At 40.3% G+C, this 19,067-nt stretch overlaps 1 protein-coding gene across 1 annotated transcript in view; it reads left to right on the top strand.

Annotated features, from left to right (window-relative positions):
- The window catches only part of PSMB2 (proteasome 20S subunit beta 2), a 42,368-nt gene that overhangs the window by 6,950 nt on the left and 16,351 nt on the right, over positions 1-19,067 (top strand). The window contains exon 3 of the mRNA XM_066375880.1: positions 2,241-2,311. Within this exon, the coding sequence (XP_066231977.1) occupies positions 2,241-2,311 (71 nt within the window). The remainder of the gene's footprint in view (positions 1-2,240; positions 2,312-19,067) is intronic.

The raw sequence follows: 19,067 nt of genomic DNA, 5'->3' as shown, positions 1-19,067 counted from the left end.
ATGTGCCTTGACTGTGGGCCTCCAGCAGACCGAGCAACCCCTTGCTGGAGCCAGCGACCTTGGGTTTAAGCTCGTGGGCTCTTGCTCAAACCAGATGAGCCCGCGCTCAAGCTGGCGACCTCGGGGTCTCGAACCTGGGTCCTCGGCATCCCAATCCGACACTTTATCCACTGCGCCACCACCTGGTCAGGCTCAAGTATGGTTTTTTGTATGTAGCCTTACATAGTAATTCTTATGCATATTAAAGTTTAAAAACTGAACTAAAATAAGGGAAAGAAAAATATATATGCAGGTTGTCAGGCAGACTTTTCTGCCTTTAAGATAACTGTCAAATCCTTAATTATGTTTAGGGGATTAGGTGAGAATTAGAGAGTATTCCTGCTTGTCCAGAGTTGCTTCCATTATGATTTATTAAATACTAATAGACTTGTGAGGATGAGCATCTCTTTTTTTATTTTTTTTAAAGTGAGAGGAGTGCAGATACACTCCCGCATGTGCCCTGACCAGGATCCATCTGGGAACCGCCATCTGGGGCCCGTGCTCAAATCAACCGAGCTATCCTTAGTTCCTGAGGCCATCACTTGGACCAACTGAGCTATTCTCAGCACTTAGGGCTGATGCTTGAACCATTCGAGCTTTAGGCTGTGAGAGGGGAAGAGGGAGAGAAGAGGAAGAGGGGGTGAGAGAAGCAGATGGTCATTTCTCATGTGTGCCTAGACTGAGGATCAAATCTGGGATGTCTGAATACTGGGCTGATGTTCTATCCACTGAGCCAAATGGCCAGGGCTGAAATTCTTTATTTATTTATCCCCCCCCCACCCTGAAGTTAAAAGTGGGAGGTAGTCAGACTCTTGCATGAGCCTATTCGGGATCCAACTGGCATGCCCACCAGGGGGCGATGCTTTGTGTATCTGGGGCGTTACTCCATTGCTGCCAGAGCCATTCTAGCACCTGAGGCAGAGGCCATGGAGCCATCCTCAATGCCCGGGCCAACTTTGCTCCAGTGGAGCCTTGGCTGTGGTAGGAGAAGGGGGGGGGAGGGTGGAGAAGCAGATGGGTGCTTCTCCTGTGTCCCCTGGCTGGGACTCAAACCCAGGACTTCCACATGCCGGGCCAATGCTCTACCGCTGAGCCAACTGGCCAGGGCCGAAATTCTTTAATTTTTGTGAAAGCAAATAGCAAAGACCTGAAACATAACTGTTCAATAAATATCTGTTAGAATTTTAATCCAAATCTTACCTGACATGACATTGGTGTTTAAAATGTTGTAGGGAATAACTTAACCTCTTTCTGTCTTTCTAAACTGGCATTTTATGTGTGGGTCTGCTAAGTTGTGGGCCATTCTTGTGTCTTGTGGTACTAATCCCATTTTACTGTGGGTTAAGTTCCAAAGTGAGGGCACTGTTAAATGCACACCAGATGCCATTCCTCTGGGCTGTACTTGTATTAGCATTACAGTCTTTTCAAAAGGTTTTCTGCTTGAGATACTCTTTTTAAAAATGTTGTAGATATTGATAGAAACATTATTTTCCTGTGGCATGTACTTTTGAAAATTATACTATACTTCTTAATAAAGTTACTTTTTAAAAAAGAAAATCTTATAAAATATAACTGAGGCTCTTCTAACTCCCAGCCTCTCTCTCCTTTTTCTTTTAAAGATTTTACTTATTCATTTTAGAGAGGGGGGAGAGAGAGAGAGAGAAGGAGACGGGGGGAGGCGCATGAAGCATCAACTCCCATATATACCTTGACCAGGCAAGCCCCGGGTTTTGAACCGGTGACCTCAGTGTTCCAGGTCGATGTTTTATTCACTGTTCCACCACAGGGCAGGCTCCAGGCCTCTCTTATTAAAATAATCTTTAAAAATTGGCATCTTAAAACTTCTTGTTTTTCTCAACACCTGTATATTTGCACTTCTTTCTTTCTACAGTGCAACCACAGCCTGTTTTGAATAAGTAGCTTAAAGAAGGCTGTGAATTTGATCTCACCATAGAATAGTTAAACTTCACTTTGGTTCTGTTCTGTGGCCAGGAATCACTGTCGTTACTAACCAGGTATTTCACAGCTGTTAGATGGGGAAAGGGTCAAGAAATAAGATTGTATTCATTGTTCTGTGTGCTTAGCCACTCTTGAGTGTACAGTACAGCAAGTGGTAGACTGTAAGAATAGTAGTAGTGGAGTAGGGGGGACTGTTATTCCTTCTGTTTTACTCTAAGTATGACTGTTCTCTCTTGTACCAGGTTATGAATTGTCTCCCACAGCAGCAGCTAATTTCACACGACGAAACCTGGCTGACTGTCTTCGGAGTCGGGTAAGCAATATGGCAGGCAGCCTTGGATAAGGGCAGAAAGATCTTCTGTGCTTCTTTTATATTTCATTATACACAAGTAGTTTTGCTGTTTTTTTGCCTTCCTGAGCCCTTCTCATTGCTACTTGTTCATTATTTTTAGTCTCTTTGGATTTAATCTCTCTTTCTACCTGGTTGCTAATTAAAGCCCAGAGGGCCAATATATCCCAGAGAGTTTGGATGGGCACACCACCATGAATGCCTGTGACAGCCTTCTAAAATTTTTAAAGATTTTTCATAGCAAACCACGCTTCTTAATTTCTGTGATTGAAGATTCCTCATGTTAGTAGAGATAAAATCTTAAGAATATCCCGGATCTGGCGGTGGCGCAGTGGATAGAGCGTCGGACTGGGATGTGGAAGACCCAGGTTCGAGACCCCAAGGTCGCCAGCTTCAGCGCAGGCTCATCTGGTTTGAGAAAAAAGCTCACCAGCTTGGACCCAAGGTCGCTGGCTCGAGCAAGGGGTTACTTGGTCTGCTGAAGGCCCGCAGTCAAGGCACATATGAGAAAGCAATCAATGAACAACTAAGGTGTCACAAGGAAAAACTAATGATTGATGCTTCTCATCTCTCTTTGTTCCTGTCTGTCTGTCCCTATCTATCCCTCTCTCTGACTCTCTCTCTGTCCCTGTTAAAAAAAAATTTTTTTTAAATAAATAAATAATCTTAATAATAATCATGGAAATTTTATCTTGAGTTATGAAAGATCATGAAGTTTGAGATTATCTGTGTCTTTCTATGACTGTGCTTGCCAAGGCATACAGGTTTGTTCCTCCTCACTTATTCCGGCCCTGTTGCTACCTTAGAGCTGTCTTTGTTTCATCAATAGCATGTTAAAAGATGCAACATTAAGTTAGGGATTGAATGTATTAAAGACTGTGCAGGATGTACCAAGAAAGTTCAGATGATTGCTAAAGGTGTGTATTATTCCCTTCCCACAGGAACTAAGTTAATGGAGCCTTACCATGAGACCTTACCCCTGTGTCTATCGACTCGTCTATGAAATCGAGATAACTTCCTAACCCCACAGGAGTGCTAGGAAAATGGTGGATGCTTGTAAATCATAATATTTAACATTCATATGACTTTTGCCCACAGCACTTTGCTTAATAATTTAATCTACTCACCATTCCACTTTATTCCCTATCCCTGATATGGAATGCAAGGCACAAAGTGGCAAAGGGACTAGCTTTAAGTCACATAGCAGTGCCATAATTACTTGACTGTTCTGCCTGACATCAGCTCTGTGGTTTTTCCGTAGTGTTTGTAGAACATTGCTGCTGTTTGTATTTTTTATGGTTTTAGCTTCATCTGTACTTCCTTAAGCTGAGTTATGACAGAAATCTAAACAAGTATAGGTATTACTTTTAAAGTTAACTTATTACAGATCTTTTTTTTGTTTGTTTGTTTTTTTCTGAAGTTGGAAACGGGGAGGCAGTCAGACTCCCACATGTGCCCGACCGGGATCCACCCGGCATGCCCACCAGGGGGCGATGCTCTGCCCATCTGGGGCATCGCTCTGTTGCAACCAGAGCCATTCTAGCACCTGAGGCAGAGGCCACAGAGCCATCCTCAGCGCCCAGGCCAACTTTGCTCCAATGGAGCCTTGGCTGCGGGAGGGGAAGAGAGAGACAGAGAGGAAGGAGAGGGGGAGGGGTGGAGAAGCAGAGCAGATGAGTGCTTCTCCTGTGTGCCCTGGCCGGGAATCGAACCCGGGACTCCTGTACGCCAGGCCGACGCTCTACCACTGAGCCAACCGGCCAGGGCCTTATTACAGATCTTTAAAGCAGTTTATTTTATACCGCCTAATAATACTGGATTGAAAATGTCTCAGTAAATATAATCTGTTTTACTCAATGCTTTGACAAAGGAGCTGTGTAATATGAAATATCATGAAGTTTGAAGAGAAGACAAAGACATGATGGATGGAAGGAGGAGACAGTTTTTTATTGTTATGGTTGGTTTTTTGGGTTTTTTTACAGAGCCAGAGAGAGAGTCATAGAGAGGGATGGATAGGGACAGACAGACAGGAATGGAGAGAGATGAGAAGCATCAATCATCAGTTTTTTGTTGCGACACCTTAGTTGTTCATTGATTGCTTTCTCATATGTGCCTTGACCGCGGGCCTTCAGCAGACCGAATAACCCCTTGCTGGAGCCAGTGACCTTGGGTCCACACTGGTGAGCTTTTTGCTCAAACCAGATGAGCCCGTGCTCAAGCTGGTGACCTCGGGGTCTCGAACCTGGGTCTTCTGCATCCCAGTCCGACGCTCTATCTACTGCGCCACCGCCTGGTCAAGCGAGACAATTTTATATATTTGTTTTATCTGGGTAAAAGGTCAATGACCTTTTCTTCACTCCTTCATGAGAGAGGAAAATGGGTCAGATACGACCTTTCTGGCTACCCGGATGTTCCTCTGGAATTCAGTCATGAGTATGCTTTGGTATTCTGTATAAAATATTCCTCTGACTTGTCAGGCAGAACTGAAATAAAAATTCCAGCTTTGGGCACAATAAATGCTTTTTTATAAATGCTGCACATAAAGTGAATAAAGCTCCTTTTAGAATTAAGATAAGAGTGGCGATGTGCTTCATGCAAATATAGTGAATCCAGTTAATCTCCTAGCAAAAATGTTTGATGTCTTAACAAATGAATATTCTGTATAGACAGTAACATGGGGCTCTAGTAAATATTGATTACCTTGCCTTGTGTTTCTTGGTCCAATTCTTCTCCCCTACTCTTTTATCTAAAGGTTATTTGTTCTAAAACATGCATTTACATTTTAGTCATTTTATTCTGGGGGAAAATGTGATGATAGGTTTTCAGTCTTCCTGATAAATGCAAAGTCACTAGATTTGGTACATTTACACAGTTTTCCCAGTTCGAATATGAGATTTTTTTGGGGGGGTTAGCATGCATAACTTTGTTTCTGTAGCTCACATTGTTTGATTTGCAGTTGGCCCTGTCCGTTGTGTATGTGTGCGCAGTGTGGGTATTTGGTAGGGAGGGCATTTATTTATGGCAGAGTACATAATCTAATATAAACCGGTTCTTTAAAATGAAGACAGATTAGCATGGTAGGTGCCTGACTGATGGTGGTGCAATGGTTAGAGCATCAACCTGAAACACTGAGGTCCCAGGTTCAAAACCCCGAGCTTGTTAGCTTGAGCATGGGATCATCAACATGATTCCATGGCCACTCACTTGAGTCAAAAGGTCACTGGCTTGAAGCCCAAGGTTGCTGGCTTGAGGCCAAGGTTGTTGGCTTGAGCAAGGGGTGACTGGCTCAGCTGGAGCCCCCACCCTAGTCAAGGCACATATGAGAAGCAATCAGTGAACAATTAAAGTGCCATAACTATGAGTTGATGCTTCTCATCTTTTTCCCTTCCTGTCTCTCTCTAAAAAAAAAAAAAAAAAAAAAAAAGATTAGCATGGTGGTTAAAAGTACAATTTCTGGAATTAGATTACCGGGGTTTAAATCTTCGCTCATTGATTTGTTAGCTGTGTCTTTGGACTAATTCTAAGCTTAATTTCTCTACTTATAGAATAATAGCACCTACTTTGTAGAATTATTATAAAGATTAAATGGGATAATCATGCAAAACTGTTAGCATAATGTATAGCACATGCAACTAATAAATTTTATGCTGCTATTGCTTTTTCGGTGAAAAAGCAACTTAATAGCTATAACTTAGTTTCCTATAGGAGATTCTTGTTTGTGCTCTTTTAGTTGAGCTGACCTGTTAGTAAAGAGGGACATATTAAAAATTACTGATATTGATAAGGAAAATAGAAATAAACCAGCATTGATCATCTATTATGTGGTAGGCTTTGTTCTAAATCAACACAGTCCAGAATGGTAGCCACTAGTCATATGTGGTTATTTAAATTTAAAATAATTAAAGTTAAATAAAATTTAAAATTCAGTTCTTGGGTGATGGTCTCCTGGATTTTGAATAAGAGGTAAACTTTTTTTCTGTAAAAAAAAATTGGTTCCTCAATTATGTTAGCCACTTTTCAAGTGTCCAATAGTTGAATGGGGCTAATGGTTTACATATTAGACAGTGAAGATATAGAGCAATTTTATCATCATTCTCTTGGATCGAGCTATTCTAGAAGGATAGTTATATATGTGACCTTATCTAATGTTTATTATGACACCGTAAAATGAATGTTATTTCCATTTTACTTACAAAGATACTAAGACTGGTTAATAGGCTAACTATTTCTCTTATGTGTCCAACTATACCAAAGGCACATATATATCTCATAAAAGGCTAAGATAAGATTCTAACTTCAAATACAATACTTTTTTATACTTTCTTCTAAATTAGTTACTTGACTAATATACAAGTTGTGCATTTGGAGAAGCATGAAATGGTGAGTTCTATTAAAATGCCAAGCTCTCCACATAGGATTATATAGATAAGGTATAATATGTATCCATTGTAGGTATTCAGTAAATTTGCTGAGTAAATGTCATCCAGTTAGGTCCACATATACCAATGAAGAAAATATGTATAGTAACGTGCATTCATACACTGGAGTGGAATTTTATTAACGTGTTCTTTTTCTTTTTTTTTTTTTAAAGCGAGAGAGAGACAAACAGGAAGGGTGAGAGATGAGGAGCATCAGCTTGATGTTGTAGCACTTTGGTTGTTCATTGATTGCTTTTCATACATGCTTTGGGGGGGGGGGTTCTAGCCAAGCCAGTGACCCCTTGTACAAACCAGCAACTTTTGGCTCAAGCCAGTGACCTTTGGGCTTCAAGCCAGTGACATTTGGGTTCAAGCCAGTAACTGTGGAATCATTTTGATCCTTTGCTCAAGCTGGTGACCCCATGTTCAAGTGGGTGAGCCTGCACTCAAGCCAGGTGAGCCCACATTCAAGTCAGTTACCTTAGGTTTTGAACCTGGGACCTCAGCATCCCAGGTTTACTATTTATTGTGCCACCATGGGTCAGGCTTAACGTGTTCTTAATGAATGGATGTTACTTCTTCATGTAAGATTTAAAGCTAGGAAATCAGCAGGAAGAGATGAAAAAGACACGGATAGGGGGAAAATCAAGAACCTTCAGTTTAATTTTTATTTAAATGCATGTATACATCTAAGTTGGTCTGTGTATGGTTAGACCCCAAAATGCAGGAAAAGGGCTAATTAGGCTTTTGCTATGTTTTTTTTTGTTTGTTTTTGGTGGCAGAGACAGGGACAGATAGGGACAGACAGACAGGAAGGGAGAGGGATGAGAAGCACCAATTCTTCGTTGCAGCTCCTTAGTTGTTCATTGATTGCTTTCTCATATGTGCCTTGACCGAGGGGCTACAGCAGAGTGAGTGACCCTTTGCTCAAGCCAGTAACCTTGGGCTCAAGCTAGACCCCACGCTCAAGCCTGTGACCCCATATTCAAGCTAGTGACCCCATGCTTAAGCCAGTGACCCCGTGCTCAAGCTGGATAAGCCTGAGCTCAAGCCGGCTACCTCCGGGTTTTGAACCTGGGCCCTCTGCATCCCAGTCTGATGCTCTATCCACTGTGCCACTGCCTGGTCAGGCTTGCTATGTGCTTGACTCCACAATTTTGAACATTTATAAGGCTTGGGTCTTGAGGCTAATATGTCAGAATTCCAATTCTCTGATATGGACTACTTTTGTATAATCTTGCATTATGTTTGCTGAGCCTCACTTTTTTCATCTCGTAAGAAGGAAGGAGTGATCAAACGTGGCAAATTATGAGGACTTAGAATTAGCCATTGGTTTAATAAAATGTTTGGAATGAGTGAATGATACCTCCCTTGAAGATTAGGTGTTTAATAAGTGAATTCATCATTTAGTAAATGCCATTTGGATTTTTTACAGAATTATTTTGAGAATTTTGTGATGATTTATTGATATAGTTCACATAAGGCTTATATAAATTCTCCTTATGATTTGATTAATGGGCTATAAAAGAGAGAGTGATAAGCAATGAGGCCAGTTCTTGCTTGAAATGAATCATGTGGCACATTTGGTGTAGTTCATAATGAATGCCCTAAGATTTTCTGTTATCTACCAAGATCTGTACTTTACTTATTTAGAGACAGATATAAACCAGTGTAATCTGATATCCTTGGAGAATGTCAAGTTTGTGGCAAGACTTAGAGCAGCGATTTTCACTTGGTCTTAGCCAAAGGCCGAGAAGTGATTAGAGCAGCAGTTCTCAACATTTTTCATCTCTTGGCACACATAAACGACTTAATAAAATTTTGTGGCACACCAAAAAATATATTTTTTGCCAGACAAAAGAAAAATAGATAAAATTTTGATTAATTGACATTGGACAGCTATTGTGTTAGCCGTTGCATTTTCTTATTTGACAATCTACGGGTAAAGAGGTCAGTGGCCCTGACTAAATAGGCAGGTATTGCATGTTTTAAAAATTCTTGTAGCACACTGGTTGAAAATCACTGGCCTCTGCGGTGTGTAATCTTCAGGGCTTTACTACTGCTACTCACTGGCCAAAGTGTTTTCATAGCACTTTCTCTGAAATGCTTGGTGAGCTTTTGGTAATTAGTCGTTTTATAGGGCTATACTTATAAATGCTTACCAAATAAACAATAGAAACAAGTTGGCAAAATATATCCAGCCTGGGATAGTGGTTTTCAAACTTTATTCCATGAAACTGCCTCAGGAAAGGCCAGTTTGGCAAAACTTGAGCTCTGCTTCATAAAGATCAATTCAACTTAGTGACCTCACTGTCCCATTCCCACCAGAGGTTGAAAACTAATGGTACAGTTGAAAGAGTGCTGCTCTAGGAGGTTAGTACTTGCTCTCTTATAAGCTAGTAAAAACTTGGGAGACAGAAAGCATTTGATTGAATAATATTTTATGGTTTCTTCTACCTACCCAAACAGTATGATTTAAAGATCTGTTGTAAAGACCGTAATCAGACTTGATTTTCATTGACTTTTTCATTGAAAGGGAAAGAATATGGAGGAGAGAATTTCAGGTATAAGTCATTTCCAAAATTGACCATGAGACTGTCCCAAGACTCTGGCCTAAATTTGAATGTGTTTGGTCTAGTTAATAGGCATGTATAGTGTGCACCTGTCCTAGAAGAATCCTGTTGCTTTGAACCTTCTATTCTAACCATTAAAGTTACTGTCCTCTTGCCTTTGGTGGCTGGCACAGAGACATCATCTGTTGGTATTGGTGAGGTCATGTTACCCTATGAACAGATGGCCCAGGTGAAACCTTGACTTTGCAGGTATTGTTCCCTAAACAGGACCAGTCATTTGTTACATGTGATTAAAATATCACTAACAAGGGTAATTTCACATGCTGTTTGGCAATGTGGTTAGCAGGATGTGACATGACACAGCACTGCCTTCTTCCTCCATGTGCCATCTCCCTGGAGGCCTTATCTCCCCTGCTCGCCCCCGTCTCACCCATGCCCAGGCTTGCCTTCCAGCTTACCTGCTCCAGATGGGCGGCACAGTGGGAGGACACGGGCAAAGGCAGATGTGTTTATTTTCCAGAGACAAAATGTTGTGCTGCCGCAGATGGCAGTGCCTTGGAGCAAATGTCAGCCTTTGACACTGCTGCCATACAGCCTGGGCATCTTGACAGACAGAGCTGGCTTACTTTTGATGGTGGGGAAATTGAAAAAAGAAAATCAAGATGTTCATCATAAAACTCATGGAATTTAGTGCAAGTAGCAGTTCTTTTAGTCCTGGAGAGCAGTTTCCTTTCCCACCAGACTGCGGTTAGCTAGTCAGCTAATTGGATTTTCACAACAGGCCACAAGTTATGTGTCTGTTAATTATGTTTGTCTCCTGGCCCTAATAGGACATAAAGTAAAAACTGAAAACATATGGCTACATTTAGATGGATATTCAGTGATACTGCAAAACGCATGTGCATTCCAGGTCATATCTCACAGGAGTTTCTTAGGATTGGGGGTGGGTCATGTCAGCCCATTTGGAATACTGTTCTATTTGTAGTGGTCATTTAGATTATCCAAAGGGCCAGGGACAGATGTGCCTTGAAATTGAAATATCTTAATTGTGACAATACTTTATGCTTACAGTGTTTTTCTACCAAGGAAAATAAGAATTCTGACAGCTGCCCTTTTAAGCAGTTTGCTTATACTGTCATTAGGGCTTGACTAAGTGAATTTGGAAGACAAAGACTTAGATGTTGAGTCATTATTCTTAGTTGTCTCCTAAGAATAAAATGGCTTCAGAAAATTCTTTTTTGAAAGTTACTGGCTTTATCAGGAAACCTTTTATTTCCTTCTTTTTAAAAAAATATGTGCTGTTTTTCCCAGCCCTAGTGCTGATAGAGTTAGGAGTTTGCAGGTGTAAAGTCCTCCCCCCATCTCTCTCCAGGGGGCTGTATGTGAGAAGGTGTTGCTTTCTCACTCAGAGAGCATATATGTGCTACCCTGTCGGATGCCTGCTGTGAGCAGAGAGAACCCCTGTTCTGGTTGAATGGAATGAGCCTATTGGGTCGCTGGGTTGTGCAACCACATAATGCCAGATTTTCACTTAAAACATCTTTTCTACCCATAATGGGGGTGGAACAATATATGTAGTTGGTCTGAGTTTGTATTCTTTTGAAATTTATGTCTTGAAAATTATGTGGTTTCTTATCAAAGTTTGGTTTAAGCCAGGAGCAACAGAGTACTGTGTCTGCTTAGTAAGAACATACTTTGTTTTCAGAATGTTTACCATTAGAAGTGCCAATTCACTCCAACTTTTAAGATTGATTTAAATTTTGTGCTCTGGCCTTTGTGAGCACACTCTCACACACACTCATGGATACAAATACACATATATTCTGGCATCTTGGTGCCTCTTTCTCTGCCCTGGCACAGGATCATGCAGGGATATGAATCCAGGGGCTGATCCCAAAAACTCTGAAATTTTTCTTTATTCTCTCCAAAAAAACCAGTTATCTTAAACGGAGGACAGAGGGAAGTCTTTGAATGGGGAAAGAGCTGACTTTCCTATTTCTTGACCTGGGAAGTAATTACATACATACTCACTTTATTCATTAAGCTGTACATATATGTTTTACGTATTTTTTTTTTTTAACAGAGACAGAGAGAGAGTCAGAGAGAGGGATAGACGGGGACAGACAGGAACGGAGAGATGAGAAGCATCAATCATTAGTTTTTTGTTGCACATTGCAACACCTTAATTGTTCATTGATTGCCTTCTCATACGTGCCTTGACCACAGGCCTATAGCAGACCGAGTAACCCCTTGCTCGAGCCAGCGACCTTGGGCTCAAGCTGGTGAGCTTTTGCTCAAACCAGATGAGCCCTCGCTCAAGCTGGCGATCTCAGGGTCTCGAACCTGGGTCTTCCGCATCCCAGTCCGATGCTCTATCCACTGCACCACTGCCCGGTCAGGCTGTTTTATGCATTTTTATATGTATGTGTTATTTCGCAAAAGTTTAAGAAAATAAAAGGAAGAATGGCAGGAAAGCACAATATATATTTTGAAAAAGTCAAAAATGAAAAAAATAAGTTCAGATTTACCATTATTTTTGAGTGTAGACAGTAGAGCAAATAGGATTAACTAGACTGGAAAGAGAAGGGAAAAGGAGAGGAAATAATAATAATCTCTCATTCTTTTTAAGCTGAACCTAACAGAATTTCACTTCCCTTTCTGATGCCTCCTAAAGTGTTCAGTTTCCTTATAACCGAGAAGTTCCATAGGTGCTGATACTCATTCAGCACATCTACAGCCTGCATTGAGGGCTGAGGAAGCAACTGTACAAAGCTCAGTGTGTGCCTTCAGATGGGGAAATAGAGAAGTAAACAGTCATGTGCACTGCAGAGTGACAAGTGCTACAATAGCCATACAGATAAATAAATGCTCTGGGAACAGAGCCTAACCTGAGCCTTGGAGGACCAGCTGTCATTAAGGCAAAGGTGAAACAAAAGGGAAAACTGGAAGCACAGGCCAGGAAGGTGTGTAAGAGAGTATGTTACATTAGTCACAGTGGTTTTCTAATGATGTTCAAGGCAGGGACAGGTAGTTCTCTGAACCTCCTGCTCCTAATATTTTATCTGTTTTAACTGGTAGGGTACTATATACAAATTAGAATGCTACTGAGTGAATAACAAGTATAAGTAAATAATCTTTATATAGTTTTTACTACATAGCAAAACTCCACAATCTAAAGTAGTTTGTTAAATGCAGCTGAAGTTTTTAGGAGAATGAAGAGATTGAAACTAGAGAGGTAGTCCACGTTATGACCTTATGAAAACCTTACGGGGTACAGCTTTGTGCTAAAAGCAGTGGAGCTCTCTGGAAGCTTGTTGGCTAAGAGGGGGTTAACATGATCAGATGGAATTTGGTTAGATCTTTGGCTGCTCTTTGGTAGAGTGTTTGGGGAAAGAAGCAGGGAGACCAATGAGGAGCTTCCATGTCTATTGAAGAGGTAGCAGTAACTTGTATTGAATCTGAGCTGCAAATAGGGGGCACTGTTACTTACTTACTTTTTAAGCAAGAGAAGACAGAGAAAGAGACAGGCAGGGAGAGAGATGAAAATCAACTCGTACTTGCGGCACTTTAGTTATTCATTGATTGTTTCTCATAGGTGCCTTGACCAGGGAACTCTAGCCGAGCCAGTGACCCCTTGCTCAAGCCTTTTGGTCTCAAACCAGCGACCATGGGATCATCATGGTCATGCTGGCAGTGTTAAGGTTTCAAACCTGGACCTCAGTGTCCCAGGTCAACACTCTTATCCACTGTGACACCACCATCAGGCAGAGAAGCACTGTTCTAAGAAGGGTTCCTAGTCTTCTTCCTTAGTACTCTTTATCTAGTCACTAGGGACATTCAAGAACATATATAATTATGTACAGTCCTATTAGTTTTTTTTCCGGCAGACCTATTTCTTAACTCTGGGAGATGCATCAGCTCTGATGTTCAACATTAGCAGATACTTATGGGCATGTGTAGGATGTATAGCTTAAATATACCTCAGCTTGGCTTCTGCACTTGAATTTTTGAGAACTGACTTAAAGGTATATGGAATCTTAAATTTTCCCTGGAAACTGCCAGCTCATTAAAAAAAAAGAATTCAGTGGCCTTGTTGCAGGCATGATGTTGGTTTTACCATTGCACAATCAGCATTTTTATTTTGATGTTATTTGGAGAAAGCAGTATTTTTGATTAGCAAGTAAAATTAATGTAGAAAACAAATACTGTGTTAACTAGTTGGTATAATAAGGCATCTGTGCTATGTTGCATTTCAACTCATTAAATTTCTAAACTTCTAATTACGATAAGATTACAACTTTAATAGGAAAACCGTTCAAACTTGGGGTTAGTCATGGCTTTAGAGAAGTTAAATTTACAGAAATTGTGGAATTATTGAAGAGGAACTTTAAAATCTAGTTTTGCTAAAAATTGAAATATATACAATATTTATTTATTTACTTACTTTTTGCTCCTAAAATTCAAATGCAGTTGATATTAATTAGGCGCCTACCACTTCCGACCTAGGCCGTCTTCCAGGAGCTTGAACACAGTGAGCCCTTTCCATCCCTCACAGCTGTCAGGGTCAGTGCTGCTGTATCCCTTACATTCAGCTTGGGCGCTTGAGGCTCCAAGGCCCTGCCTCAGGTAACACAAATAGAAAGTGATAAAGGCATTTTTGCTCTCAGTCTCCATTGCTTTTTTCACAAAAATACATGGCTATCTTATGACTTAAACAGCATTTAAAATGATAGTTTATTCAAATAATAATTTAAAGGGTGTTTTAACTTTAAAGTTTAAAATGGTGGTTGTAAATGTGGGAAAATTTCTGAGCTTAAAGTTCAAGAACTCAGCCATTAATTTTTGCCAGTGTATTAAACAAAAATGTTTGAACATAAACTGATCATTATTAAAAGGAAATGAAGACAATTTTTATATTATGATTTTTGCATCTGCCAACATCAAACAGGTATACTAAATATACTGTCAAAGAATGACCTAAGGCAGAGAAAAGGGAAAACTTTGGTTAGATTGTCTCACCTTCAGAGTAGTGGTTTTCTGGAAATCAAAAGATTGCTTCATTGGAGGCACATTTGCTTCCTCTTTTTCTCAATTTAGTATGAGAATTTATAAACAAGGGCCAGTCTTTAAATTTTTATTTATTTATTTATTTTTAAGATTTTATTTATTCATTATAGAGGGGGGGGAAGGAGCAGGAAGCATCAACTCCCATATGTACCTTGACCAGGCAAGCCCAGGGATTTGAACCGGCAACCTCAGCGTTTCCAGGTTGACGCTTTATCCACTGCACCACCACAGGTCAGGCAAGGGGCAGTTTTTTTAAATTATTTTTTTATTTTTATTTTTTAAATTTTTTATTTATTTATTCATTTTAGAGAGGAGAGGGAGAGACGAGAGACAGAGAGAAGGGGGAGGAGCTGGAAGCATCAACTCCCATATGTGCCTTGACCGGGCAAGCCCAGGGTTTTGAACCGGCAACCTCAGCATTTCCAGGTCAATGCTTTATCCACTGCGCCACCACAGGTCAGGCAAGGGGCAGGGTTTTTTTAATTAATTAATTTATTTTAGTGAGAGAGAAAGAGAGGTAAGGGGGAAGGAGCAGGAAGCATCAACTCCCATATGTGCCTTGACCAGGCAAGCCCAGGGTTTCGAACTGGCCACCTCAGCATTCCAGGCCAATGCCTTATCCACTGTGCCACCACAGATTAGGCCAGACCAGTTTGTATTTTAATGCTACAAAAGATTATTGTATCCCAAACAGAAGAAAGAAAAGGCAGGCAGTTAATATAACTTCCTTGTTGTGAAGCTCAGAGTAGTAATCTGATTCTGATCAGTTTAAAATTGAATTTTTTTCAGTCATAGGAATAATAGGAAACTGTTTTTCACCTTCCAACTTCATAACTCGTTTTCCCCCCTCTGAGTGGCAGTGGTAGGTAACAGGACTGGTCCCAGCTTGTGATCATGAAGGAGAAAAAGTCCAGTTTCCTCTCGGCTCCCCAGAACTGCTTTCTTAAACTGACACGTTCACAGTCTTGAGATTAGCTTCCCTGCTTCATATGTCTTCTTTCGCTTTCTGCTTTCTCTCCAGACCTACCTCTCATTCTCACTCTCCTCCTGATACAGCATCGCTTGCACTTCCCCAGCCGGCTGTGGTTCTCTCTTGTATCTCTACTTTTGCCCATTGGGCCACCTTGCTGATCATTCTCCCCTGAATGTATTTCTACATCTTCAAATGGCTAACTCTAATTGCCAGTCAAGCCTCAGGTCCAATTCAAGGTCCCAGGCTTCCCCAGTCAAGGTATGTACAACAAGCAACAAGCAAGCAATGGACAACTAACCTGAAGCAACTATGAGTTGATACTTCTTGCTCCCCCGCTGTAAAATTAATAAATTAAGACTCAGGTCAGCATTCTTCAGGGAAGCTTTATCTGTACATTCCAACACATACACATCACCCTCAACTTCTTTGTACTCGCATGGCAACCTAGGAGTACCTTTGCCATAGTGTCCTATTGTACTTGTTTTGTGTTCTTCGTTGCCTTCCACGTGTAAATATAGGAATGTGTGTTTGGGTAAATAAAGCCTTCTAATTGGCTGGCTCTTCATACAGTCTCACAATTTTGGCTGTAGGCCATTTTCTCTTTCCAGCTGCCTGTGGACAGCTTAACTTAAGCTCATTGGGTCCAAATTGAGTTTTTTACACTTGCTTTACCACTTTCCCCCTTTATTGAGATTAGTTTTAACAACTCATTCTCCCTCATCCTCTAGTCTGCTAGTTGTTAATTCCTGTCAGTTCTACCTTCTAAATACTTCTGATATTCCTTATCTTCCCCTTTATCGCTACTGCTTCTGCAGTGTTCTGAGACATGAAAAGGGCTTGGATTAGCAGGAGAGTAGGGTTTTCATTGGCTCCTCCATGGATTATATACTGGAATTCATATTCTTTAGGAAGCCAGTGACAGTATACATCCCACTTCCTCTCATCCCACTTCCTCTCATCCCACTTCCTCTCTGCTTGCTGCTGGAATCACCTTATTCACTAGGTATACATGTCCCATATTCCCCACCACCCAGACATTCCATGATTCTCTGTGTTTATTTGCTTTCACATATGCTGTTTCCTCCATCTGGAATTCTTTGTACCCCTATCTACCTTGTGAGCTCCTTCCAGATTCAGGTTTCTATCTTCATCACCAGGTATAATGCTTTTCACAGAGTAGATGCCAAATAACATTTATCAAATCGATAATATATTCACAGTCCAAATGAAAAGTGAAATTGGGGCATCTATCCATTTCATAATTATCCTGTGTTATAGTCGGAAAACTCAGGACTTGGTTGACGCCTTCTATAAACTGTGTACATTTATACTTAAGTCTTAGACACCATTGTTATTAGAAAAATGATTGACTGATTTCCTTTAAAAGACTGTCAAAGAGGATTAAAGTAAGGATACAAATGATTCTATATTGCTTAGGTATTAGAGATAGGTAGTTCTTCCCCAGCCTCATCCCCATCCGTAGAACCATAATTTTTTAGAGCTGGAAAACGTACTTCTTAGATCATGAGGACAATTGGAAGTTGCTGAGATCTTTGAGATATTTTTTGTTTGAAATAGTGAACATTGTAAGTTATACTACCAAACCCACCTAAAGCAGATAGCTAGTGAATTCTGATGGTTATTGGAAACAAGCTCTTGATTCAGAGTTCAAAGCACCAGTGTAAGAAAACAACAATTGATTCATTTTGTTTGTTAATGAGGTTGAAATTTGGGCATTGACAAAGCACTTAAGGTGTTGGTATCTATTTTTATCATCACATGTATTTATTGATTGCCTACTATATGTTTTACATAGTTTTCGAGCCTTTAGAGGAGTCATAATGGTCATATGTTAAACCTGCTCCTTTAAAACTTGAAATATTATTGCTCATATAAGATGTGATACATGAAATAGAGAACAATAGATGCTGGTAAGCAAAATAGTACATTCTGAAATATTTTAATGTGAAACTGACATTTACATATTGAGTCATATTTTCACACTAATTTCCATTTTGTGGAGGCAGCATGGTTTCCTAGAAAAGCACATAAGACTTGGAATCAAGAAGCCTCAATTTTGGTCCTGACTCTTACACTAATTAGCTGTGTGGTTTAGGGCAAGTCACTGTCTCCTCTTTGAACTGAGTTTCCGCATTTGTGAAAGAGATGTTAGATAAACTAATTAAGCTTTTAGAGCCCTCCTAACCCTTGAAACTACATTTTTATAAAATACTCTCAGTGGCAAAGATGACATTTCAGACAGCTTTGACAACGGGCTGCACTAAAAGAAATAGCAGGCCCTTCCCTTCAAAGCCCAGTCTTTGTTTAGTATATATTTAGAAGTCTGTTTATTAAAACACTGTCATCACTAGACAAACTCCTTTGTCCCATTGACGGTCCTGCATCTCTTTCCAAATTACTGACCCTCCAGGAGTGGAGGTATGCTTCACACACTGCTTAATGTTTCAAGGTGCAGCACATTGCAAAAGAAACTGCACTCTTTTCCAAGGCATCTCTCATAGTGATGTCGTCCTATTCAATTAGAGGTGGCAAAGGCTGGCCAGGCTCCAAAGGAAGACTGTCAATTCCTCTCTTTTTCTGTGTCCACGCTCCGCAGGATGCTTCCTCACGCCCACCTCTCTCCCCCTTGCTGTGACTTTGGCTTCCGCCAGATGTCACACCGCTGCTTGTCAACGCCCAGACTCTCATCACTGATTTTGTTGTTTCAGTGTATTTATCGCAACTGTTTTCTTTAGCTGTAAAATTTATGGAATTTCACACTCTTCTTAATCACTCCAGTGTTTGTTTTCCATGAGAGGAAATATACAAGGAGTTGTATGCAGAAGAGTTTGAGGGAGAGAAATGTTCAATCTAACTTAAGGAAAATTTGCATGTGTGTGCCATGTACACCTTCCATTCCTGACTGTACAAGGGAACTGAACTTACGTATACAAAGTAGAACTGAGCTCAGCTCTGCAGAGCTCAGGGGTACTTGGGAAGTCCATTTTAATCACAGGGAGAAGTATGTAAAAGATGTGCTTACTGGCTAATTCCCTCATCTTAAATTGTATCCCTTTTTAGCAACCAGAAAAGTAGATAATTTTATCAGCTCTCTGTGGAGTATCTTCATAATCTTATTATTATCTATTCAGATCTTAAATAATGTAGTAAGATCCTAAAATGGTAGAGGTGGTAATGATAGTAATAATAACTAATCTGTATTATTAGTGTGTAACAGGCATTGCATCAAGCATTTTACATTTATTTAAACCTTGCCACAACCCTATAATGATATGTACTAGTTTTGGTTTGTTTTTGTTTTTACTGATTACTGATTCAATTCCCTTAGTAGTTATCTAGGTCTCTTCACATTGTCTGTTTATGGTTTTATTATTGGAAGATTATAAATTTCTCGGAATTTATCTATTTCTTCCAGATTGTCCAAGTTGTTGGCATATATATATATTTTTTTATTTTTCAATTACAGTTTACTTTCAATATTATTTTGTGTTAGTTTCAGGTGTACAGCATGGTGGTCAGACAATCATATACTTTACAGAGTGTTCCCTCCCGATATTTCCAGTACCTGCCTGGCACCATACCTAGTTATTGCAATATTATTGACTCTGTTCTCTGTGCTGTACTTTATATCCCTGTGACTGTTCTGTAACTACAATTTGTACTTCTCA

This window comes from Saccopteryx leptura, chromosome 3, assembly GCF_036850995.1.
Source record: "Saccopteryx leptura isolate mSacLep1 chromosome 3, mSacLep1_pri_phased_curated, whole genome shotgun sequence".
NCBI lineage: Eukaryota > Metazoa > Chordata > Mammalia > Chiroptera > Emballonuridae > Saccopteryx > Saccopteryx leptura.
This window is presented reverse-complemented; position numbering and strand designations above follow the sequence as displayed.